At 41.3% G+C, this 27,445-nt stretch overlaps 1 protein-coding gene across 1 annotated transcript in view; it reads left to right on the top strand.

Moving 5' to 3' along the window:
- The window catches only part of CADM4 (cell adhesion molecule 4), a 650,810-nt gene that overhangs the window by 540,231 nt on the left and 83,134 nt on the right, over window positions 1–27,445 (top strand). The window contains exon 5 of the mRNA XM_089687341.1: window positions 11,829–11,990. Within this exon, the coding sequence (XP_089543467.1) occupies window positions 11,829–11,990 (162 nt within the window). The remainder of the gene's footprint in view (window positions 1–11,828; window positions 11,991–27,445) is intronic.

Raw genomic sequence — 27,445 nt, 5'->3', positions numbered from 1 at the left:
AGGGTACATGCTACACAATACAAAGATATTTTGGGGAATTGTGCTCTTCCAGTTTTATGGTTACAGTTTGGGGAAGGTCCATTTTTGTTCCAGCATGACTGTGTCACGGTACACAAAGTCAGCTTCATAAAGACATGGTTTGACCAGTTTGGTGAGGAGGAAGGCAAGTGCATTGCATCAATTTTAATAAACATTTTTGGAATGACCAGCCAAGTCGTCTCATTCAAAATCAGCACCTGACCCCACAAATACTTTTTGGCTGAATGGGCTCAATTTTCCACAGAGGCACTCCAAATATCATGGAAAGCCTTCACAAAATGGTGGAGGCTGCTATAAAAAAGAGCTATACAAAAATTGGGGGACTCCTTATTAACACCTTCCTACCTGACCTATAGCAGATTGACGGCCAGGCGGGACACTCGCCATTGTGACTGGGCGTCATATGACGTCCTGTCAAAACGAGCAGCTCAAGCGGCCACGGGGCCGTGCAGTGGCTCGATCTGTCACTGGCTGTGTCCACTGGAGACATCCGATGACCTGTCACTACACCAGCCTGTTGCCAGTGTCATGTGACCGCTATGACCAATCACAGCAGATCACATGTCGATTCTATACAATGGATGGCTTCATGTCATGCCATTCATTGTATACAATTGTGTTGTTAGCTGTGACTGGTCAAGGCAATCACATGATACAGACAGGGCCAATCACAGCCCATCTGTATCATGTGATCAGCTTTGCCCAATCACAGGTAATCACAACAAAAGACTGAATGAATCAGCTTAATTCAGTAACAATGATTGCAAATATCAATGAAATGCATTGCTATTAGCAATCATAATGTGTTAAAAAAAAAAAAGAAATCCTGATCACTTGCCCAGAGTAGTTCAATGTTACTATGGTAACATTGTACTGCTTTGGTCACAGTGTGCTGAAAAAGAAAACAGTAAAAAAAAGAAAAAATTTAATAAAAAATAAATAAAATAGAAACATTTGAAAAAAAATACAAATTCAATTATTATTATTTTCACCAAAGAAATGTAGCAGAATACATTTTGACCTAAATTTATGAAGAAATGTTATTTATTTGCAAAATTTTATAACAGAAACAAAGAAAAGAGTGTTTTTTTTTTTCAAAAGTTTCAGGTTTTTTTTGTTTTAGCAAAAAATAAAAAAACTCAGTGGTGATTAAATACCACCTAAAGAAAGCTCTATTTGTGTGAAAAAAATGATAAAAATGTCATATGGATACGGTGTTGCATGACCACGCAATTGTCATTCAAAGTGCAACGGCGCTGAAAGCTGAAAATTTTCCTGGGCAGGAAGGGGGTATAAGTGTGCGGCATTGAAGTGGTTAATGACCACGGATTTTGAATGTCCAACCAACTCATATAGGTGAGATGAGTATGGGCCCATAAACTTATGGATATATCTATCTATCTATCTATCTATCTATCTATCTATCTATCTATCTATCATCTCCATTTTGAATGACTTTAGTCTTACCATAGAGGAAACATGTCTTGAAAGACATAAGACCATTGTTAATATCTGGCTGTCATTCTAACCTTCTGTCTTCATTCCTTTAAGTTATTGGCTTGGTAGAAGTATGCAGATGGTGAAATTCCCTATCTCTATACCACGCCTATGCTGCTCCACTCTGGACGGCAAACATAACCGAAACCTAGGCATCCATTATGCTTTTTTTGATGATACAACTCATCTGGTCACATGATCACTGCTGAAGGGGAGGATCAGTGAGTTGGAACACAGATCCTCCCCCAGCAATCATGTGACCAGATGAGCTAAATCATTTAAGGATAGTGGAAGGACTGAAAGAGGAGGACTGATGGCTATAGCAAAAACTTTTTCTTTTAGTTCTGGATATTTCTTTTTCTTTTTTTTTTCTCCCTCTGATCTGGCTGGGGGATTCACCCTCACAGTTTGTGTGGCCATTGCCACCAGGCCATAAAGTGACAGGAAATCTAAAAGTTTTGGTTGTCACAAAAACAGGGATTAAGGGGAAATCTTCCAATGTGGACACGTGTTCTGGTGACAGTTGTCCAAGAGGGGATTTGTTACACTTTGAAGAGATTTCCTCTCATTTGCTGCGGTAACATTCATTTGTCCATAGACCTAAAGTAGAGCTATAACTATATGCAAAACGTTTATTTCATTTTGGATAGAGCAAGGGAGGGTTATAGCCCGTCAGATTTTTTATCGCCACCTGTATCCCATCACGGAGATTTCCCTTCACTTCCTGTCCCATAGCCAAAGAGGAAGTGAGAGGAAATCCCTGCAAATTAGGGTAATTCCTTGGGGACCCCCAGGTCACCAGAATCTGTGTCCCCAATGGAAGATTTCCCCTCTATTACTTTTCTGGGGAATGCCCAAAATTAGGGATTTTCTTTGACTTTCAATGATAATGGTAAGCAGGACAAATAGAGAGAGAGGGAATCTCCCTAATGGGGGCACAGGCATCAATAAAACCTGACGGGTTCCAATCCCTCTGCAATCTAACCAAAACTAAGAAAAAGTTTTGCCTTTAATTATACTTTAACATGAGTCTATTACGCTCTGAGAGGGGATTGCATGGACACTTTGATGACTTCCATACGATTCAGCTCCGATTCATCAGCGGAATCTGTTCATGGATCCTCTGCTGATCAGAACAAAGACCATAAAAAAATTAAAAAACTGACAAGGATTCCATAATCTACCTAAAACGAGCAAAACAAGTTTCAAATATAGATACTCTTTACCATTACAGTGGAACTAAACCTCTCGATTTTAAAGCAGAACTTCATTCTTCCAATCTGCATTGACAATTTGTAATCCTTAGGGCTCATGTGCTAAGGGCGTTTGGAAAACTCTTCTGAACGATGGAAACTGACTGCTGGAAAACGTAGGTTAAGAACATCAGTTTAGCTGCATTTGCATACCACGTTTATGCACGTTTGCATTTAGAAGGGTTTTTAATAGATAACCTCAGGAGACCTTCCGAAATGCCCAGAATGCTCTGAAAAATAGTAAAAAATTAACTATTTCAGACATTTTGAGAGAAATAGAGAGAGCAGAAGCAGAGAGAGCAGTATGTGTTGAGATGACCTGTCTTTTCTGGTTGTATTCACTATGGATCCCATCATGACCATAATGCAGCACGTTCTACCATTTTTTTCCTTCATGCAAAACATGGAACTGACTGCGCTGGTGTACTGGGTCCATGTGAATACATGGAAAACGCTTTGCATGCATTTCTGATGATGAAAAAAGGCTCTGGACAGCATCTGGATATGGAACAGTTAAAAAACGCTTATAAACGTGGTTAACCACGTTTACACGCATTTACAAGTGTTTGGCATTTGAAACGCCGGTAATATCTACTCCTGAACGCAAGTTTGGTGCGTTAAAAAAAGACACTAAACTCAACTGCCTGTAAACGACGATGTGTACATGGACACATAGGAAAACATTAGGGCAGCGGTTCTTAACCTGGGTTCGATCGAACCCCAGGGGTTCGGTGAGTCAGTCTCGGGGGTTCGGCGGAGGTGACCCACACCCGACTCATATGATTTGTGATGACATGCCCCGCTTGTCCATCATTGGCTGCAGGTGGTCACGCAACATCGCTTAGCCCAGTGGTCGGCAAGCCGTGGCTCTTGTGTGCCGGGCGCCCGCTCCCCTCCCTCCTCTCGGGCGGCAGGGACTCAAATGCAATGATTGGCCAGTCTCGCTGCCACTCACATCCTGATAGCCAGTGATTGGCTGTCAGGATGTGTGTAGGCGGGGCAGCGTGACGAACGTGAGAGGAGCTAGGCTCCTCTCACAGTCCGCCCTGAAGACCGGAACGGCGCGGGAATACAGCGAGAGGAACGCGCGGAGCAAAGGTAAGTGAATTGACACAGGGGGGACTTGGGGACTTAATATGGGGGATGAATTAATATGGGGAATGAATTACTATAGGGGGGATGAATTACTATATGGGGGATGTATTACTATGGGGGATGAATTACTATATGGGGGATGAATTACTATGGGGGATGAATTACTATATGGGGGATAAATTACTATATGGGGGGATGAATTACTATGGGGGATGAATTACTATATGGGGGATGAATTACTATATGGGGGATAAATTACTATATGGGGGGATGAATTACTATGGGGGATGAATTACTATATGGGGGATGAATTACTATGGGGGATGAATTACTATATGGGGGATGAATTACTATGGGGGATGAATTTTCATACCGTTTGTTACAACATATCTTTGCGAGCAATCCTTTTCGAGGATGCTGGACATAAAGACGAAGAAAAGGAACAGACTTTGTTGCGAAAATGACATGAGAGTGGCACTTGCCAAGGTAATGCCGCGCATTTCTGAACTGGCCTCTGAAAGACAACAGCAGAAGTCACACTGATTTGCGGTAAATATTCATTATTTTGTTTTTGTGTGAAAATCATGTTTTAATGGTTTTGTTCTTTGTTCTTAATGGTTTTGTTCATTTTGTACACCTATGTTTAAATATATACCTATGTTTTGAATTTTAAAAATCATATTTTATTTTTTCAATTAAGAAGGGTTCGGTGAATGCGCATATGAAACTGGTGGGGTTCAGTACCTCCAAAAAGGTTAAGAACCACTGCATTAGGGAGAGTTCAGGGGCTGCTGAAAAAAAATACAGAAAAGCTCCTGAGCGTCAGTTTATCAGCTGCAGTGTACATGGGCCCTTATACTGCTAGCATTACTAAATAGATAGGCAAGTACAGTATATCATAATATTGGGAACTTTTTTATTTTTTACATTTCTTCACTTACTGCTTTCTAGGCAACTGATGTCATACATCCCAGGAGTCTTCAGGAGGGGTTTTCTCAGCTAAGCACAACCTCCTGTTTGCATGCCAAGGGCAGATGGATTCCAGGATGTAAATGCTACATGAATTATCAATCTTACTCAAGGTGGTCACAGTCTTTCAAGTGATTTCTCTGCAAAAAAATAAAGCATGAATTGGCTTCAGATTTGGTTTTGCGCCTACAATCCCACTTCCCTTACAAATGGGCTTCCTCTTCTCTTGAATACTTAGGCATTCGCTTGACCCCCACTTATGACTCCTTGTTTGCTGTGAATTATTATCCATTGCTTAGCTCTCTATCCTCTCTTATTCATTCTTGGCAATTTCCGCACCTGTCTTGGATAGGACGGGATAATTCTGTGAAAATAGCCATCTTGCCGAAATTGTTGTATTATTTTCGCACCCTCCCAGTGCGGGTTCCCCCTCATTTTCTTTGTTTGCTTCAGGCAAAGTTTATGTGTTTTATCTGGGCCGATAAGCACCCCAGAGTATCCAGAAATACGCTTTTTGCTCATAGACTCCAGGGTGGTCTTGGGGTGCCCAATGTAACCAAGTATTATCAGGCGAGCCAGATTGCCCCACTGTCTGTTGCATGCCTCTTCCGACGTCCCCCTTTGGGTCTTGTTGGAACTACCTAATTGTGCCCCTATCGCAACGTCGACGCTTCTATGGCTTCCCCCTGCCCTGCACCCTATGGCACTGAGTCCGATGTTATTTCATGGCTTACATGTCTGGGACTCGGTATGTTACTCTCGTGGCCTGATGTCACCTTTTTTGCCTTTGCTTCCAATTATTAACAACCCTCTTTTCCCACCGGGTTTAGATCATCCGGGGGCGTTTTCTTGGTGGGTGACTAATAGTTTTTCGCAGTTTTTTTGCGACACTTTTTGATTTCTCGGTCCTTTCCCACCGGGAACTCTCTTCGGGAATCGCGGAATGTCCCCCCGGTGGAATTCTTTCGATACCTTCAATTGCGATACTGGCTGCTTTCGTTGCGGAGCACTTCTGCTTTCCCGTACCAGAAATGTACCTTTGAACAGCTTTGCCAACAGGGTTCGGGCGCTCCGGGCCTTATATCCCGCCTTTATGCAGCTCTGAATAGACGCTCGTTGCATACTTCTCTTTCATTTGTTGTTCAGTGGGAGCGTGATCTGGGAATGGCTTTGGATCGGGAGGACTGGAATAAGGCCTGGTCATTCATAGCTAAATGCTCATTTAATACGACCACACTGGAGGCAGCCTATAAGGTATTGTTTCGGTGGTATTGGGTTCCGGCTCAGTTGGCCCGGGCTAACCCTGACTGTAGTGATCAATGTTTTCGGGGTTGTGGCCATCGCGGAGATGTCTTGCATATCTGGTGGTCATGCCCAAGACTGTTTCGCTTTTGGTCTCGTGTGTTTGGCCTCCTTTTCACCTTGTTCCATCTCTCCATACGCCGGCATGCTCGGTATGCCTTGCTTCATTGCCCCATACCGGGCCTCTTGGCTCACCAGCAGAAGTTGGCTTCTTATTTGTTTCTATCGGCCACTAGAACAATTGCTCAGGCCTGGAAGAGTCTGTTTGTCCCTCAACGAACAGATGTCGAGTATCCGCAACGACTCCCAACGTAAATTTTTGAAAATATGGGAGCCGTGGTTGCAATATGCCTTTCCCACACTCCCCCCGGCTAGCCTGGGGATGTAATGGCGTTCGATACTGGCGCTCTTGGACCCCTGCTTTTTGCCCCCCCCTTTTTTTTTTTCCCTTTTCTCTCTCTCTGCTTTTGGTGTGACTGGACAGCTGCCTTTAGTTGTTAGTCAGTTGCATTAATGTTTTGTACCTTATGTGCCATTGATAGCCCCTGCGTGGGCGTACCTTTTGCCCTGTTGGCGTTAGAGCACTGTTTTTTTTTGGGTTTTTTTGGATTTTTTTTTTCTGTGCAATTGATAGCCCCTGTGTGGGCCTGTTTTATTGCCTCTGTTTTATAATGTTTAAAAATTAATAAAAACCATTCGAATAAAAAAAATAAATAAAGCATGGATGAGACAAGTGGAAAGATAGCACTGGGCCTGTAGGTTTATTTTGCTGGTATTCGCTTAAGGTATTAATGTTGGTGTAAACGATCTGGTTCCTGGGCAGACGGAAGATTTTCCTTTCAATCTGATATCGATACAATATCCCCATCCACGGGGTCATATTTAGAACCAAACAGTCAATAGTAATGAGAGTGTCAAAATAATTACACAAAAATGACAACATGAGTGCTGAACAGAAATGAGAGTATGGGCACTCCTGACACGTCCATGATCTGGTTCCTGGGCAGACGGAAGATTTTCCTTTCAATCTGATATCGATACAATATCCCCATCCACGGGGTCATATTTAGAACCAAACAGTCAATAGTAATGAGAGTGTCAAAATAATTACACAAAAATGACAACATGAGTGCTGAACAGAAATGAGAGTATGGGCACTCCTGACACGTCCATGATGTGGCCATAGCAGGAATTCAACCCCCTTTCCCATTCAGCGGGCACTACCGCCTCCATACCATGGCTCATTGAAGTGAATAGGGCTTCTCTGCAATGGCTCCGCAAACCTGTGCAATGCATATGGCTGAGTTGCAGTAGTTTGTCCTCTAGGAGGTCAAGGTAGTAAGGAGGCGATATATGGCCTCCTCATCACCTGTCAAACTCCCCTGAAAAGCGATCCCAGTACAGATTGCTTGTGATAGGCATGGCAGTCTTTGCCGCATGTGTTAACGAGCCCTAAAACAGTTACATTCAAGACATGCCTTAAAAACTTTGTTATCAAACTGTCACAGTTGTTTGTGCTCCCAACAGAACTGTCAAGCCATCAAATGGCTGGAGTTATAACTGATCAGATGTGGAGCATCATGGCAGCTGCAGATCAGACAGAGGCTAAGATGGCAGCTTCTTTAGCTGTAAAGAACAGGAGGGTTCAGTTCCACTTTAAATCTTGACAGTATTTTTATTTTTTAATAGAAAGTGCTGCAGGAATTGTGAAACCACTGGAGTCGCATTATGCTGTGATATCTTTGATATGAGAAAGCGAGCAACGCTTCTCTTTAAAACCTTTCATCCCGCTGTAGCCGCATGCGTGCTTCCATTTTTAAAAGCGCTTTTGTTGTGGGGTGCGGTGCGTTGGATCGATGCAACGTTCCATTGCCGTTATGTCCAGGAGAGGGTCACCACTGCTTTACGTTGAAACCACTCAGAGGCACCGAAATCAAAACTGGAAAAAGCTGGTCTCACTCGGCGCCTTGTTGGATGTAACTCCGCGTAAATAACATAATACGAAAACTGTGGAAAAGAAAAAAAGAGATAAATATGAGCGCTCACAGCTTCTGGGCGACAAAAAGGTCATGTATACAGGCAAAAAAACGTTAATAATTAATCTCCCCATGTAAGATGGCCGCTTCCTGTGGAGACGACTGGGTGCTCATGTTTATGCATTATGCATCTGTTTATTTCAGAGGAAATCCTAAATTTAACCCAGTAGTAGGAGTGAGATTTGACCTGTCTGACTGGATTAATTATTTCTTGTCAAAAGAAAATTAAGATTTGTGCCAAGATGTTTTCAGGCGGCCTGGATGTGGGCCAATCCCAAGGTCACCGCACCTTTCTGACTGGAAATTGCTCGCCGGAATGTGCAATATAAACACCTCAGTACGAGATTGGCTTTTTGTTTATGTATGTGGCTGGAAATGAATGATAACCATTTATTTTATGCTGCAATAAACCGTCCTGGATAAATCATGTACTCCATGCCAGTAGGCCTTCTCAACGGGGGATGGCTGAGCAGAGAAGCCCATAGCAACCAAACTGCTATATTCATATAAGGGAAGGAGGATTTGTGATTGGTTGCTATGGGTTACTGTCATTAACATGGCAATCTAAGCCTTGTTGAAGCTGATGTCTTCAGCTTTTTAACCGCTTCCCCGCCACCCTGTAGCAGGGATGCGCAAAATCACATGTGTATGTACACACATATATATATATATGATTTTGCATTTCCAGGTAGGGGACGCGCGTGAGCCCTACCCGTGCTGCCATTTGCAGCCGTGGCTGTCGGTCCTGGACCGTGATTACCCACCGGCGTCCGGTGATTACTAAGGATCTCCGACAGGGAGGAGGGCTGCTTTGTTTACTAAGCACAGCACAGCCATCCAGAGCAGTGTGCTTACAGTGAAGCACCAACACACCATCCCCCAGTAAAACACACCCAGCACACAGTTAACCCTTTGATCGCCCCTCATGTTAACCCCTTCCTGTCCAGTGCCATTAGTACACTGTCTGTGCTTTTTTTTTTTTTTAGCACTGATCACTGTATTGGTATCACTGGGGATGTCAGTGACACCAAGTCCATTCCCCCCAGTGTCCAGATGCCCGCTGCAGTCCCGCTATAAGTCGCTGATCGCCGCCATTACTACTAGGAAAAAAAAATTCTAGTATCTATACCGCCATTTGTAAACGGTATAAGTTTCACATAAACCAATTAATTTACACGTATTGCGATTTGTTTTACCAAAGACATGTAGCAGAATACATTTCGGCCTAAATTTATGACGAATATTGATTTTTGAAATTTTTTTACTGGACATGTTTAATAGTAAAAAGTAAAACATATTGGGTTTTTCTCAAAATTGTTGGTCCTTTTTTTTTTTTTTTCATAGCGCAAAAAATAAAAATGCACAGGTGATCAAATACCACCGAAAGAAAGCTCAATTCATGGGAAAAAAGGACGTAAATTTGATTTGGGTGCAGCGTAACATGACCGCGCAATTGTCAGTTAACACAGAGCCGTAATGAAATAATGGCCTGGTCAGGAAGGGGGGTAAATCCTCAGGAGGGCAAGTGGGGAAATACACATTTGGCCTGGCACCAGCCTCTTGCAGTCTCTGTATGGCAGGCTGGAGTGTGAGAGGAAGAGGCAGCACAAGGAGCAAATCAATAAATGTGCTGATAGGAGAAGAGAGCATGGTGACAGAGAGATGAGCTCATCCCTGGGCTGCTTCTCCTTTCACTGTCCGGTCACAGACTGGGGTGGACCATGAAGGGGTTGAATTATGCTGGCTGCCAGCCAGAGGAGATCCCAAAGCATACTGTGGATGGAATCTCTGGATTGAACGTCAATAAAGCAGCAAAATTTGGTTTTGTTATTTGATTTATTGATAAATTGTTCATTTTATATATTGTTGCTTTTGGCTGGAGTTCTGTTTCAGATGGGCCTGGGATTTGCAGTGGTCCATATCCAAATTCTGCAAGTCTGACAACAATTTATATTGGTTGGTATGGGTTGCTGCCCTCCAAAACCTCTTCCCTTCAGAGCTCTGGCCAATGGTTACACTTTGACATTATCATGTACAATGCAAGACCAGCAGTCCTGCATTGTACATGAGGATGGTGGGGGACTCCTGAGAGGAGAGCTCCAGAAGACTGCTGGGGGACTCCTGAGAGGAGAGCTCCAGAAGACTGCTGGAGTGAGGAATATGGTAAGTACTACAGAGCTTAGTTCAGCTTTAAAGGGTCAATCCACCTAAAGCTAATATTTGAGTTTTTGGTAGATCCTGGAATGTTAATCTGCCTCAAGTTTCTTCTATCTCTCAGGCAATGAAAGCAATGAGCAACTTTTACCTCTAAGATGAGTAACCATTATCAACATCAATCTTATAGTTATCTGTAAGGTGGGTGGTCTAACCAATTACCACAAATGTAAGGAGCATTCTTCTGAGTGACCATCACACTAATGTATGTGAACGTTTGATATGGTAGTTATAATAGGGGGTTCCCTAAGCCTCGAAAGTTATTTCAAGGGTTCTGCCATGTGAAAAAGGTTGAGAAAGGCTGTATAGTCTCTACAGGAGTAACAGGAGAAAGTTGAACATGCAAAGTTGGTTGGGAACACCCAAAACCCCCAGGTGGGGAGGTATTCATTGCAAAGGGATCTTGCTGTTGGAATATCCAAGACCCTTGTGAAGCCAGGGGCTTAAGCCATGTGTTCCAACTACAGCCAATATATAACTTTTAGATGAAGAGGCTCTTTAACTAAACAGACAATGGCTGCCTGCACTAAAACTGGTCTAAAGCACATTGTTTATGCCTTGGAAGTCCTTCTGAACATGGTTGCTTTTCCATGCACTTCATTGCATCACTACGTGTGCCTGACCATCATACTTTCTAATGGATGCCTCTCTGTTGGATGCAGAGGTTTCTTTATTGCATAGTAACGTGGTTGGAGCACACAAGATGCGTTGGATCAGCTTGAAGGTATGTAGTGTCTGCTTTGTCTGGCTATTTTTAATCCAGTCTTATTTTGTTAATACAGGTTTCATTGGATATATTAAACTGTATCTGAAAGCTTTGAATGTTGGTTTTGGATAGTGTTTGGAAACATTACATAGCTACATAATCTGGTCGAAAAAAGATATTCCAGTTCAACCAACTGAACTAAATTGTTAGGTTTTTAATGCTGTTTGTGTCCCAACTGGGGACATTTTATCAGGTTTAATTCTGTTCTGTGGTGTCCCCCAAACAGCTTTTGGGTGAAAAGTTTTTCTGCCCTGCAGGAGCATGCAGTGGGGAAACCTAATACAGCTCAGGTGCCAGATTCACCACAGATTCCAGAACTCTGCCATCCTCAAGAGCTCTGAAGAAAGGGGCATACCATAATTTTCTGAAACATGTTGGATGTACTTTAATTGAATAACAAATAAAAGTGGATCTCAACCGTCATGTTCCATGATTCTTTAAAAAAAATAAATTGAATACATTAAAATACTGACAAAAGTTCTAACCTCTTTTCAAAATGTAAAAATTGTTAGAGTATGGTGTACTTGGAATAGCTTATAAATATCTAATGTGAAGGGAAGTGGACAGCAGCCAATTAAATTGCATCTGCCATGTTTTTTTTAGGGAAGGTTGAAAAATTAAAGAATGAAATTAACACCTACATATTGGCTTTTATAGGTGTCACCAGCAAACAGGAGAATATAAAGACTTTCAGCATCACAAACACAATTCAATTCCCTGTGGAGAGGCGGGACAATGGCGAGATCATCACCTGCGAGGCATCACATGCAGCCCTTAAAGGGCAGAAAAAGCAGACGCAGTATGTCCTGGATGTGCAGTGTAAGTTTAATTAATTACTATATTGTTCTGAGCTAGATTTAAAAGGGTAATCAAAAGCCCAGGCACAAAGCTAACTGCCAAAAAAAAGTTCAGATCACCCAAACATGCTTGTATATATCTATAGATGGGTAGATTCCAGCACCATACTAATCTCAGGGAAGCTTGAGTAGTACACAACTCTTCAGCAAATTTTTTTCAAATGATGTAAAAATATTGCTTGTTGGACTTTCATATAGCTAACTGAAATATACAAGATACAGTTACACTACATGTTATGAACTTCTGACAACAACACCTATATAAGCTTGTTGTACATTACATTCCAAATCCATGGGCATTCATATCAGATAGAAAGCCCTTTGTGACTACAAGAGCTGTACTCTTCCGAGAAGGCTTTCCACAAGATTTTGAGGTGTGTCTGTGGAAATATGTGGCCATTCAGCTGCAAGAGCATTTGTGAGGTCAGGTACTGATGTTGAATAGGAAAACCCAATATTTGTTTCAATTCATCCCAAAGTGATAGGAGACATCAGGGTTCTGTGAAGACAACTTGATTTCCTCCACACCAAAATGGTCAAACCTTGTGGAGCGGGATTTGTGCATTTGTGTGCATACATTTAGAAAAATTGTCTTCAATGTCTTTGTTTTCTGTAGCATTACTAGCACCCTTCACTGGAAACACCCAAACTATTGTAAAATATTTTCACCCACCGCCCCCATATTGATCAGGGTGAGTACCTCCTTACCCGTACGAGCCAAGACCAGTTTAGACAAGAATGGAGGGAGAGGATTTAGAGCAGGAAGGAAGATCCAAATTCAAAAAGAGAAGAAGAGAAATGGATTAAACAGTATATATAACTTCAGTGGTATAGAACTCACACATAAGGAGTTGAATATTCTAAACACTGGTTTGAAGTGCGCTATGAAGTGACCTATTAGTAAATTTGATGTCTATATAGATACTCATAAATACATAAGGAAGTAAAAAATGAAAAAATATGTTTTGGCCGATGGAATTAGACCGCAATCCAATATGTTGATTGGTGGAGATTGTTTGAACAGTGGCCTCAAGAATAGATCACTGTTCAATCCAACCATTCCGTCCAATCAACATTTGAATGTGTTTAAAAATCTGGTTTTATGAGATTTATCATCAGTGGTCCCAAAGAAAGGATTAATCCAAAACACATACAGGATGGTATAGAATCTTTGGAAAAAAGCTATCATTATACGCCCGGCCGACAAAGGAGAAGGGGTGGTGGTTCTAACTAAGACATTTTATCATACCCAGCTAATGGAAATATTGTCTGATTCAGAGACATATTTAAAACGTACCAGAGATCCTACTAGAGGTTATAAAGAAGAAATAAAAGGATTGATTGAATATGGTTATCGTACTCGGGTTCTTACTAAGAAAGAAAATAACTACTTAATTCCTAGCTGTTGTAGAATCCCAACCATATATACATTGCCCAAGATACACAAGGACCATCTCACCCCACTGGCCAGACCAATAGTCAATGGTATTGGTTCAGTCTCTACTAGACTGGGCCAATACATTGGCGTGTTTCTTCAGACTAGTGTTGGGGCTACTAAAGCTAATTTGAGGGACACCAAAAAAAGATTACAGCTCTTGGAGGAAGTTAATCTTAGAGATATCCCTGAAGTTTATCTGGTAACAGCGGATGTTTCATCCCTGTACACCATCATTCAACATGAAGATGTGTTACTGGCCCTTAACTGGGCATTGAGTAGGAGAGAGGATATTCCACATACCCAAAAGTGTTTTTTGAGGAAGTCTTTGGAATTCTGTCTCTCCCATAATTACTTTTGGTATAATGGTGACTTTTTTTCCCAGACGAGAGGTGTTGCATTGGGCGCATGTTTTGTGCCAAGTATAGCCAATCTGTTTATGGTGGAATGGGAAGTTAAGCTTGTCTTCAACCATAGCCGTAAACAGATTCTGCTATACAAAAGATACATCGATGACTTGTTCTTCATCTGGGCAGGTCCTAAGGGAGAACTTGTTAAATTTTTGAATATGTTAAATAATCCAAATAATATCAAATTGGAATGTCAGTACAACAAAGATGAAATACATTGTTTAGATCTAATTATATTTAAGGACAACTCTTTATTCACCAAAACATATTTCAAGCCAACAGATCGCAACAGTCATCTGCCATGGCACAGTGGGCACCATCCCTCATGGCTTAAAAATATACCAAAAGGTCAAATAATGCGAGTAAGCAGAAATTGTCATGAGGATAGTGACTTCTTAACTCAATCAAAGCTAATTATGAAAAGGTTTATCAAAAAGGAATATGAACGAGAATCCCCCTAGGATACTGTTGATGAGATATACAATATACCCAGGGAGCATTGTCTGGAAAATAAACAAATGAATGCAAATGGCAATACCCATCAGTGGGGATTTATATCTGATTTTCATGTTCAGTTTAGGGAGGTTGAAAATATATTTGCTAAGCATTGGCTTATATTGCAAATGGATAAGGTATTAGATCTATTACTGCCGGACAAATCAGTGTTTATATATAGAAAGGCCCCCACATTTGGAGATAGAGTGGTTAAGAAAATCATAGACCCCCCGGGTAAATTGGAAATGTTTGGGAATAAAAAAGTTTTTTTTCTTGTGCTGGAAATACCCAGCATGTAATAGGGTGGATAATAAGTTCAGGGGACTTACTAAATTTAAAGCAAATGGGAAGGTATTTGAGATTCCTGCTTTCATAACGTGTGAGATGACTCATGTTGTCTATGCATTGGAGTGCCCATGTGGCCTTATTTATATAGGTCAGACCAAAAGGCATCTTAGAAAAAGGATTAACGAATATTTACATAATTTATCCATAGGATACAAATACCATAGTGTGTCCATGCACTTTAGGAAGCACCACAACAGGGAACCTTCTTGTATTAAATTTTGGGGAATTGATACTACTCCTCGGTCTTGGCGAGGCTCTAACAGGGTGAGGGAATTATCCAAAAGGGAAACCAAATGGATTTACATCACTTCTTCACACCTAATGGTTTAAATATCCAACTAGACATCAATTGTTAGTGATTGTTGATGTATATTTGTTTAGTTTATTTGTATCATCAATTAACGTATTAGTCTTTGATAGATATATTTATTATTTTTAGTTTTTTTCATATATCTATGTTATGATTTATTGTTGATTTAATATTTGCTACATTAATTTAATTTAAATCTAATTTCAATCAAATTTAATTTACTTTATTTTAATTTTATGCAGATTTATTTTAATTTATTTCGTCTATTGATTTTTGATCTGTAATGTACAATAATGGAGTTCGTTGCAATTGAATCTGACCCAATTTATCTGATGTGTATAGGAAGAGTTTTTAATGTCCATAAGGTTCACTGTTAATTGACCTATTAATTCATCTAATCAGCCATTTAACATTTATCCACAAGATGGCAGCAAGGAGTGAGATTATTCAATTACTAATCTAAGGAGCGGCCTTATATAAGACCGCCCATTCTCACGCATGGTCACACCCTCAGAGGAAGTCAGAATGATGAAATGCGTCAGAGTGTTACCATCTGTGATGTCAGCACACACGTCGGGACATTATATTGGAAGTGCTATGCTTACAATGTGCTTTACTTTTTAACTCAATTTGAGTGATATTTTAAGGTTTTTTTTTATGGAAATGTGTTTACGGAATCACACTATGTGGCTGTTTTATGTTGCCCATATATGCAGTGGAATTGATATTTAATCTAGATGATGAGGAGATCGGAGCAAGAGTGATCAATAATTCACTGATTGGAGGTTTGTTTTTGGGCTGCTGGCTGATTATCCTATTGTCGCTTTCACAACCATTCAGCATCAAGGAGGTTGATTTTCTATTGATTTGCCACTGCTGGTTATTCACCAGCTTCTGGTGAGTGTTTAATTTAATGGGGTGATAATCACTGCAGGATCACTTTCGAATTTTGTTCGATAATTTGAATTCAGATAACAAATTAATCTGAATTTTGTTCCATTCATTAATTCGGATGCACGTGACATCAGTCGATATTGTCCAATAGACTCAAGCCATTTCTCTTGTTGGGTTGGACTAGCGTCCGGAAATATTGAATGCATCTGATTTGAATCTGTCCGATTTTATAGTATATCGAATATACTTCTGATTTGAATCTGTCCGATTTTATAATATAATGAATATATAGCAATCTTACGGAAAAGCTGCAAAGTTTTTCCTTTACACCCAGACCAGCGAATATACAAAACGGATCCCGAAAATGAATCAGTTCAACGTAACAAATATGGCAGAACTAAATTCTGCAATGAATGCATCCCAAACAAAACAAAAATTTCTGGCATGCACATGTCTATTAGAGTGGCAATATCTAAAAGGGTTAAACCCTATGAACTGACTTTAGTATGAAATAAATAAATAAAAAATAGTATTGCTGATATAAAAAAGCAAAATAATATTAATGGTTGCTTTCTGCCAAAGACCCAATTCGAAATATCATAAATATTGTAGAGAATGTAGGGCACGTCTTATTAAAACTTAACTTTAATATCTCACTTTGAAAATCGTTTGGAATGTGAACGCATTGTTACAAAAATGTTCCATATCTGTATCAAGATAAGCACAGGCAGTATTTAAAGAGAACCGGCACTGCTGTGCTCCCCAAAAAAGTAATTTGATGATATTTGGCAATGGACTAGTCACTTGTATTGCCTGTGGTCTTCCTGCTGCTGATCTTTTCCTATTACTAACATATCATGCCTTGTTCTTCATTGTGTACATCTGTGGAGGTGGACATCTTACGGGTGGATTAGGGCTTTGCTTCTTTATGTCAGAGCTGCCCTCTTATTGACTGGTAATCTGATGACTGGTGGGCTAATGATCAAGAAGCAACAGGATATGTGGAAAAAGCACTGAATAAATTAAGCAAAAGCATGGTTGTCTTTGCACTGGAGGTCCACAGGTACAACTTCCTCTCCAGCAAGTAGAGCAGTGAGTAGCACAGTAGTGACATCACTAAATCTCATGAAACCAGCAGTCAGGGGCAGCAACATTATAGAAATACAGCTATTAGGCTACTAGATAGGAAGTGGACTTGCGTTTTTTTTTAGAAGGCTTGCCAGGTAAACAGTACGTCTTTCAATGTACTTTACCTCTTTTTGCTTGATGCTGCTGTGGCCCCATGTTTTCAGTCAGTTAGTATTACGTTTATACATGCTCTGCCCTTGAGGCTCTTGACTCATATGACGTACATTCCTTGAAGAGCATAAAATTGATTTTCATATGAATTTTTCAGTATTTGTATGGTTGATCCCAGGACATACATTGCTCAGTTATCTATTGGTAATGAATTGAGGAATACTATCATGGCAGTCTTGGAATGGATCAAAGTTGTGTTTTTGCAGTTAAAAATAACACAAGTAACTAACGGCAGCATCATTGCTTACTAGAGCCCTGTGGACACCTGCATTTTTAATCCTAGCTCTAGAGCAGTGGTTCAATTTTCAAATAGGTTTCAAAACATTTAAAGGGTCTATCGGCTTTCTCGAAGTCTTTAAAGCAAACCTGTCAACCGTCCTGACCCCCGTGAGTTTGAATTGGAGACAAAGTGGTGGTTAGTGCTTCCAATTTCCAAAGCCATTGGTGCACAGCAACCTGTGTGCTTTCAGTATGCAGTTTCTGGCTTTGAGAAATGTTGGTGCTTATGCATGCCCCCACTGTGTCCCACTTTTCCATGTAGAACACTTCCCAGAAGGCTGCTGGTAAAATTGTCTTTGTGCTGATTGCACCTGTACAGTCAATCCCCAAAGACGTCTGCCCATAGAAGTCCAAGGGGAATGTACTGCACAGGTCAGCTGGCGCAGAAAGGATTTTACAAAAGGCTCTCAAAAAGAGTTTTAATTTCCTCAAATTTTGGCTGAAATAGGAAGATCATAATTTTAATGAAATTGGGAAGGCAACATTAAATAGGTTTTCTGTGGTTTTTAAGGGTTCAATCAGCTTTAAATGACTCTTGAGAGTTGCAGAAGCTGCTTTTGAAAGTCCCTTACCTGTGAAAAAAAAATAATCATCATCAGGGCCCCCATCATCATTTTACACTTTTAACAAAAAGAAAAAAAAACAGGCGTTAAAAAAGTAAAATAAAAAAAAAACATGAGGCAGAAAAAAAAATTGAAGAAGAAAAAAAATACAAGGACAAAATTAATAAAGTGGACCTTCACTCAAAAGTGAAAGTGCCACTTATTCAACTCCCTATTCCTGTCCCTAACACTTTTTTGATGTGTGTGTTTTTTATTTTCATGGGGAATACTTGATTTGACAGGTACCTGCCCCCACTTTCCTACTTTTTACCTTGGCCAAAACGATGTGCACTTAGGCATGTCCCCTGCCTGCAGCTTGCTGGGACACGTAACACGATCTCGCAAATGCCCAGTGGAAATCCTGCTGTGATTCCTCAGGAAGTCACAGTTGGTTCCCCTAACAAAAATGGCAGTGACGAGGACCCACAGCGGTAAGAAGAACCCTCTGCTGGAAGACTGAACTGAACCCTCAGGCACTGGTAAGTACATTATTTTTAAAAGTCAGAAGCTGCAGTATATGTTTAGCTGCTGACATTTAAATTTAAAAAAAAGACTGCAGTTCACCTATAAAAAAAGAAGGAAAAAAACTACAAAAAACACTAAAGTTTAATAAATAAATATTCACGCTCTCCCCCCCCCAGAAAAAAAAATTTAATTAAAAAGAGCTTTTTTTTAAAGCAAACTTCACCAAAGAAGCTCAGTTGAAAATTTCTTGCTGTATAATGAAATTATGGCAAACCTTCAAAGCACGTCCTGCGTAATTGAATAGCAGATCTTTTCACAGTCTGAAGTTTTTCTACATAGACAGAAAAGTACACTTATCCTTTAATTCTTATTGAATGACAAATGGCAAGCATCTTAATAACAAACCACAAACCTCTAATGACCTTTAAATGTTTCAGTATAAGTCAAAGTAAGTCATAATCACTAACCGAACGTCTGTTGACAGTTGGTGGATCCAATTATCTCAGGTCAAAGGCCTCAGTCTTCTATTAATGCTCCATATCTTTGACCCCTAACAACTCCTAGTTCTTAAAACTGTATGACCGTTACCCCCCACTGACTGCTGGTAATCCTTAATAATCTGTGTACAGACCTTTTATATGCTGCATGTAAAGCTTCATAATTCCAGTTGACCTCTTCTCACCTACTTCATGACCTTCACAGCTATTGACATGTTTGAGATTTATGTCATCCCTTGAGAACTTGTGTTTGTTAAATATACAAATTGAGCATCTTGTAATAAGTGTCTTTTGCACTTTCATGAGACGCTGACAGTATAGTGAGTCCTTGTTTGAAATGGATTGCAATTTGATGGACTTGTTACAATGTCCTTCTAGCTTATAGGTTTGGGCAGTGTATGCTTGGTTCAACAAGTGAGTTTATGACCATTCGGAAGGGCTATGCTTGTTGCTTATAAATTATGGGAAGACGCATCAAAAAAGTACTGGGATTTCAATGCTTTTTCAAATTGTTTGAAATTCAAATAGGTTTGCAAGTAAGTTCAGTGGCTCTGGTAAGGCAGCTCCCACATAGGCCTCCTTGAATGAGAACCCGGCAGCAACACAGCGCAACAGGCGCCAAACCAAAAGGTAAAATATTCCAAAGGTGCCTTGAATTATTCAGTCAAGCAAAAACAACCAACGCGTTTCTGGGGCAGCAAACCTACATCAGGGCTTAGAAGGAGTTGTTTGTAGTCAGAAGATGCTGTAACCAAATGGATCTAAATGTATGGTTGGGTTTTAAAGTGGAAGTAAATGCAAAACCTAACTAACTTTAAACCTACTCTCAGCCACATTCTAAGCCTAATCTAGCCCTGTAAGGAAAAAAAATCGCTGTACTTGCCTGTTCTGCAGCTGCTCCGTCTGATCACCAGCAGCGCCCTCTGTGCAAGAGACAGCTGATAATGGCTGGGAAGTGACGTCACCCATAGACTTACTATGGGGATTCCATTGTCGGATGCCTCCCCTACACACTGAAGCCGCTGCTGACAGCTCAGTGTGGGACTGGACCTGAGCGAATGCAGAACAGGTAAGTATAGTGATTTTTTTACAGGGCTAGATAAATTAGGCTTAGGATGTGGCTGAAAGTAGGTTTAAATTGGTTACGTTTTGCCTTTACTTCCACTTTAACTCTCCTGTAGGACTTGAATTGTAACTATGTACTCCGCTAAAGCAACAAGTCTTCATCCCATTCTAAGCCTGATGAATTTTGTTGCACCTGAAATGTGTTGGATGTTTTTGTTTGATCAAATGAATAATTAAATGTTTATATATTTTATTTATTACAGGTACCTATATAGCACTGCCAATTTATGCAGCATTATACATATATATTGTACATTCACATCAGTCTCTACCCACAAGGAGCTTACAATCCAAGGTCCCTGACTCACATTCACATACTAGGGCCAATTTACAGTATCTCACAGAAGTGAGTATGCCCCTCTCACATTCTTGTAAATATTTTATTATATCTTTTCATGTGACAACACTGAAGAAATGACACTTTGCTACAATGTAAAGTAGTGAGTATACCGCTTGTATAACAGTGTAAATTTGCTGTCCTCTCAAAATAACTCAACACAGCCATTAATGTCTAAACCGCTGGCAACAAAAGTGAGTCCACCCCTAATTGGGACCAATTAGCCATTTTCCCTCCCTGGTGTCATGTGACTCGTTCGTGTTACAAGGTCTCAGGTGTGAATGGGGAGCAGGTGTGTTAAATTTGGTGTTATCACTCTCACTCTCTCATACTGGTCACTGGAAGTTCAGCATGGCAAAGAACTCTGAGTATCTCAAAAAAAGAATTGTTGCTCTACATAAAAACGGCCTAGGCTATAAGAAGATTGCCAAAACCCTGAAACTGAGCTACAGTACGGTGGCCAAGACCATACAGCAGTTTAACAGAACAGGTTCCATTCAAAACAGGCCTCGCCATGGTCGACCAAAGAAGTTGAGTGCACGTGCTCAGCGTCATATCCAGAGGTTGTCTTTGGAAAATAGACATATGAGTGCTGCCAGCATTGCTGTAGAGGTTCAAGGGGTGGGGGGGTCAGCTTGTCAGTGCTCAGACCATAAGCACTGCATCAAATTGGCATCCCAGAAGGAAGCCTCTTCTAAAGATGATGCACAAGAAAGCTGGCAAACAGTTTGCTGAAGACAAGCAGACTAAGGACATGGATTACTGGAACCATGTCCTGTGGTCTGATGAGACCAAGATCAACTGATTTGGTTCAGATGGTGTCAAGCGTGTGTGGCGGCAACCAGGTGAGGAGTACAAAGACAAGTGTGTCTTGCCTACAGTCAAGCATGGTGGTGGGAGTGTCATGGTCTGGGGCTGCATGAGTGCTGCCAACACTGGGGAGCTACAGTTCATTGAGGGAACCATGAATGCCAACATGTACTGTGACATACTGAAGCAGAGCATGATCCTCTCCCTTTGGAGACTGGGCCGCAGGGCAGTATTCCTACATGGTAACAACCCCAAACACACCTCCAAGATGACCACTGCCTTGCTAAAGAAACTGAGGGTAAAGGTGATGGATTGGCCAAGCATGTCTCCAGGCCTAAACCCTATTGAGCATCTGTGGGGCATCCTCAAATGGAAGGTGGAAAAGTGCAAGGTCTCTAACGTCCACCAGCTCCGTGATGTCGTCATGGAGGAGTGGAAGAGGACTCCAGTGGCAACCTGTGAAGCTCTGGTGAACTCCATGCCCAAGAGGTTTAAGGCAGTGCTGGAAAATAATGGTGGCCACACAAAATATTGATACTTTGGGCCCAATTTGGACATTTTCACTTAGGGGTGTACTCACTTTTGTTGCCAGCGGTTTAGACATTAATGGCTGTGTGTTTGAGTTATTTTGAGGGGACAGCAAATGTACACTGTTATACAAGCTGTACACTCACTACGTCACATTGTAGCAAAGTGTAATTTCTTGTCACATGAAAAAATATAATAAAATATTTACAAAAATGTAAGGGGTGTACTCACTTCTGGGAGATACTGTAGATAGCAGCCAACTAACCTACCAGCATGTCTTTGCAGTGTGGAAGGAAACCCATGCAGGCACAGGGAGAACATGCAAACTACAGGCAGGTAGTGCCATGGATGGGATTCAAACTGATGACCCCAGCTCTGCTAGGCGGAAACACTAACCACTTATCCACTGCGCTGCCCATTATATAGCATGTTTATGGTTATAGATTATGAGCCATTTTTAAGGAACCTGCACACCCCCATGTGTGTTTTTGTGCTCCTATTGATGATACATTATTTGATATGTAGACATAGGTGGCCCCAATCATTGAATTTAAAGCAGCATTAAACCCAAAAGCAAACATTTATTATATAGCAGAGTACCAATTCGTAGATGTGATGGCTGCATTCTTTTTTTTAGGTTTTTCTGTTTTATTTTCATCTGGTGGTCCAGCTGGTAAGTCTGTTGTTTTTCAACAGAAAAGCTTTCTTGCATTTATAGGGATGAGACATACCATTTAACACTGGCAGGGGTGCTTACAATGATCAATTGAGCACTGTCATGTGGCAGCAAGGGGAAGGAGGTCTGTTTAGATTCCAACATAGGGCTTACACAAGACTTTCTATGCAGGGCTCTGGTGTGTGAACAGCGGGGAGCAGGGGCAGACTGACCATTTAGAAACTCAGGCACTGCCTGAGGGCCCGGGGTCGGTAGGGGTCCCCATGAGATGCCCCTGGTACCTTTTTCATAGGCTTTTTTGAGTTTGGGCAAGGACACAGGGGCCCCATCATCCCCTATTGCCCGGGGGCCCCATGAGTTGTCAGTCCGCCCCTGGCGGGGAGCACCCGAAAGATGAGTATTAAGAACAGAAAATCTTTATTGTATAGAGGATCTATTGTTTTTCCCAGCATGGGCAAAGTAATGGGTGACAGAGGCAAGCTGTGTAAAACTAGACAATGACAAGGAGATAAGGAATGCATACTCACAAAATGTCACTAAACCCAAATCATTAAAAACTATCAATAAATGCTGTATTGCATGCTGTTCATACTCACTCAGTCACTATGATATTCATTTTCTCTATTCAGCAAAAAACCTGGTTGATCCTGCTGTTCTTTGTCTCCCCGTCCTGTCCATGTCCCCAATTCAGCTAGGTATTTTGCAGAGCAGTGTGGGCAGCTCTGCACATGCTCAGTTTTCAGTGAGTTTCTATGCTGTGCATTTCCTGACTATCACATCTGAGCAGCCCATGTGACTATAGAGTCACACATGTGGGCGTATACACAGTGATAAATGACAGCCCACTCCTTCCCTACTCTTCCATGCCCACTAACCAGCTAAACACAATCGTGGTGGAATAATGCATGTAGATTGATGGAGGCTTCACCTCCCTTATATTATAAGACACAGGCCGGAGGGGTGTGACAGCCTGTGACTGGCAGAAGTTGGCCCACACCATATTATGGCCAAAAACTAATAACGATTTGATTTCAAATATATATTTGATGAATTAAAACAGTTTATTGATATTATTTATTTTAACTGTGTATCCCACAGGCTGTTTTTTTTTTAACGTGACCAGCAGCAGTGGACTAGAAGCTCCTCCTGCCAGTTTCCTTGCAGACAGGCTGGGAAAAAGCTGGGTCATGTGATGGCTGTATATCGATTTAGGATTTTTATTATTACAGTGCCATCATCCATGTTCAGAAGGGGGCATGTAAATTAAACAGTATGTGTTTAGTGTCACTTTAGAGTGTATACCTAGCCAAAAGTTTTCAGTAGAGTAGGGAAGAGTTAAACTTCCGTTCTGGTTTTTATTACTTTCAGTGTGTCCAATGGGGAGATACATCCTCTTTATGTGTATGAGTGACCAATCTCACTGGGACAGAAAGGTATGGGAACTTAAAATTTGACAGTTGTCCCCAGAACCTGAAGTGTTCCAATGGGGACACCTGTTTTGGTGACTGCTGTCTTAAAAAAGGAATTCCCATCACTTTGTAGAGATTTCCTCTCGTGGCTGCTTTCACACTGATGCGTTTTATGCTGTGTTTTTACTTTAAAAACGCAGTCTCTTTAAATCCTATGGGACACTTCACACCCCTGTGCTTCAGGTGCAGTGCGTTTTGAAAGTAGAATACAGGTCAAAATGCATTTTAAAAAATGCACATGCTTTGCATTTTTGGTGCGTTTTTTGAGTCCAAGTTCACAGGTGCATGCTGGATAATAGGGACCCAGAATACGCACCAGAAACGGTTCAAAAACACATGCGTTTTTACCACGATTTTTCCATTGGAGCAGTGTGAAAGCAGCAGCTTTCCTTTGTTTGTACTGGTGATATGGCCAGTACATCTGTTACTATTCAGCTTCCTTTAACCTCCCTGGCGGTATTCCCGAGTGTAGCTCGTGGTAAAGTTTTTGTACCAAAAGCGGTAACCCCGAGCTACACTCGGGCTTACCATGCGGCGCTGCATAGGGAGTCCCTGCAGAGCTTACCTTGTCCTTCGCTCCTGCGATGTGTCCCCTGCAGCGTCCCCGGCCATCTCCTCTGGCTGATGCCGGTATCCGGCTTCTGTGTTCCGGTCCCTGTGACGTCGGGACGTATGGGCGGCGGCGGGAAATTTGAAAATTTTAAAAAAATTTAAAAACATTGCTGTTTCAAACCATTTCACATACATATTGTCCCTAGTGCTTTGTCCTGTGCCCTGCCTGCATTTTGTCTGTTCTTTCTGCCTGGAAACTGAGAAACGTCCATGGCGTTCAAAAAGCGTCCCTTTAGGTCAAAAGCGGGTTTAGATCATCTAGAGAACAGCGATAGTAAATCAGAACCACTTGCAGAATTGAGTGATAATGATTCGTGGGGGAAATTCGTCATCAGACACTGAAAACAATTTTGCGACTTTGCTCAGCGATGTGTGAACTTGGCGCTCTATTTCAAATTTCAGTGTTTTTGGTTTGATTATATTATTGAATTAAATGTATTATTATTATATTATTATTTTTTATGATTATTTATTAAATTATAATTTATGATTTTGTGTTTCAAATTTTATCATACCCGGGATGTGTACTAGACTCTTGTTCGGACAGATTTCAGTGAGTTATTCCTAAAAATTACAGCCTACAATAAAAAAACTACATATTTCCATGCAAAATAACGGTACCGCTTTCAGCACCAAAAATCTGAAATAATCAGACCGCCAGGGAGGTTAACAGACCAAGCTGTCCAGCAACAGTGGCAGAGGGTTAAGGCAAACCATTTACCAATGCTTACAATGGTCAGCTTTTATTTATTTACGTAAAACCTTTATTTAAAAGACGAACAAAACTGTTGCTGTAACTGATTATAAAGTGTTAGTTGGAGTTCAGGTTTAATGTGTTACTAAACCCAGGACCCTGCCTTCACTATATCAGGTCTCCCACAGCACACAGAACATGGAAATGCAATTATTTTAGTAACTATAAACTGCTAAATACCTTTTCTCATCAGCAGTTAGAGCAGTCTTGTGATTTCTATCAGTGTTCAGCAAAGCACTGGTTCAAGCTGATAGGAGGTGTTTCCTCTAGGAGGATGCAGAACCCCTGACCTCTGTCTCAGTAGTGCTGATTGGCTCTGTGCTGATCACATACACTCTCCCAAGGAAAAAAAAAATCTCTCTAGCAGTAAACACCAAACTGAGCATGTGCAGTGTCTCCACATAACTTATCAGGAGATAAGAGGGAGACACTGGAAGAAGGGGAGGATCAGAGCAGTAAGGATCAAACAGCCTTTTTACACAATGCAGAGGATTAACCCCTTAGGTTCCACAGTGAGTATAACAAGCATGCTTTATTGCATATACAGACTGATTGATTGTACTGTTGTGGGTTTAGTATCACTTTAATTTGTTGGCCAAGTTAAATCTAAATCCTGCTAGTCTAACTCTACTCTCTCCCCAAACTGAGAAATCTGCTGTCCAAAGGTGTCTCTTTTGCTCCTCCATCCCAAGTGGAGACACCTTAAAAAAGGAAATGTGTTACTGGCTGGATCACGAGTTGAATTAAAGGGGGGGGGGGGGGAGAAAACTAATGCAGCCAGCACATCTAAGGATTGGTAAGCTGCATTTTATCACATTTTTGGTTTTGGGTTTAATACTGCTTTAAAGTGGAACTTTAGTAAAAAATGTAAGTCCTGCTAGATCACTTCAGGCTGGCCTCTTTTGTAGTATAGCCAGGGCTTTTTTTCTCAGAGAAAAGGTGCAGGAACTCCCCCCTTCCAAATCTTCCTGTTTCTCCGCCCCCTGCTCACCTCCGAACACTGTTCCTTGGTTCCACCCTCTACCCACCTCCCAGTTTCGGCCCTTTTGGAGAATACAGAACCAAGTATCATTTTGTGGTGCTAGGTAATTTGTATGGAATATGTTAATGATATTAAGAAAGGTAGTAAAATAGGCCCCCTGTAGCTAGCAACAAAAGACCCACCCCAGCAACAATAGACCCCCCTCCAGCAACAATGGATCCCCATGCAACAATAGATCCATCCCAGCAACAATAAATTCTCGACAGCCCACATCAATAGACCCTCCTGCAGCTAGACCCTTACCTCAACAGTAAATCCCTCCCAGCAAGGATTGACTGATGGGAGTCTATTGTTGCGGGGGATGGGTCTTATGTTGCTGGGGGGCAGCAACATAAGACCCATCCCCAGCAACAATAGACTCCCATCAGCATCAATAGATCCCCTCAAGCAACAATAGATCCCACAGCAGCCAGTATCAATAGACACCCCAGCACCCCTTGCCAATACATACATTCAGTGCTGGAGGTGTCGGAACTGCACTCCCCCTGAAAAAAAGCCCTGGGTATAGCTATTAAAAATAAGTGCCTTTACTGTTTAAAATCCAGTAATACACTGTCTCCCCCTGCTCTGCACATGCTCAGTTGCTCTCTATTTTAGGCACTGTGCCAAAAATGTAGCCGTCAATCTGCTGACAGCCTAAAGATTTACTGCTGCTAAGGGGCTCTGGGCTTCAGCAAAATGGCTGCCTCTGGCAAGAAGAAACAGGAAAAATGCTGGAGGCATTATTTGTGGCATAATTCTTCATGTGGAATGTATGTTTCTTGTTCAAGAACATGATTTTTTTAATCAAGTTGTTATGGGTAAAGTTCTGTATTAAACCAATTTTTTTAGTTATTGCCTGTGTCCCCTTTAACAGACTATAGTGAATAGGTGCGGATAAACCTGCTTTTAGCATTGACTGGTTTGAAATTCCTTTGCTCTCACAATACAAATTGGCGCAGTCTCTTGCCACGCCCACAGCTATGCCACCATTTCCATAAATTAGCTATTAGGCCCTGTGTTCCATTAAAGTTGGTGGCTGATTGCAGCC

The sequence above is a fragment of the Staurois parvus genome, unplaced genomic scaffold (assembly GCF_062004578.1).
Source record: "Staurois parvus isolate SC_StPar_1 unplaced genomic scaffold, SC_StPar_1.0 ptg000423l, whole genome shotgun sequence".
NCBI lineage: Eukaryota > Metazoa > Chordata > Amphibia > Anura > Ranidae > Staurois > Staurois parvus.
The sequence above is the reverse complement of the archived record's forward strand: the minus strand, read 5'-3'. Positions and strand labels throughout refer to the sequence as shown.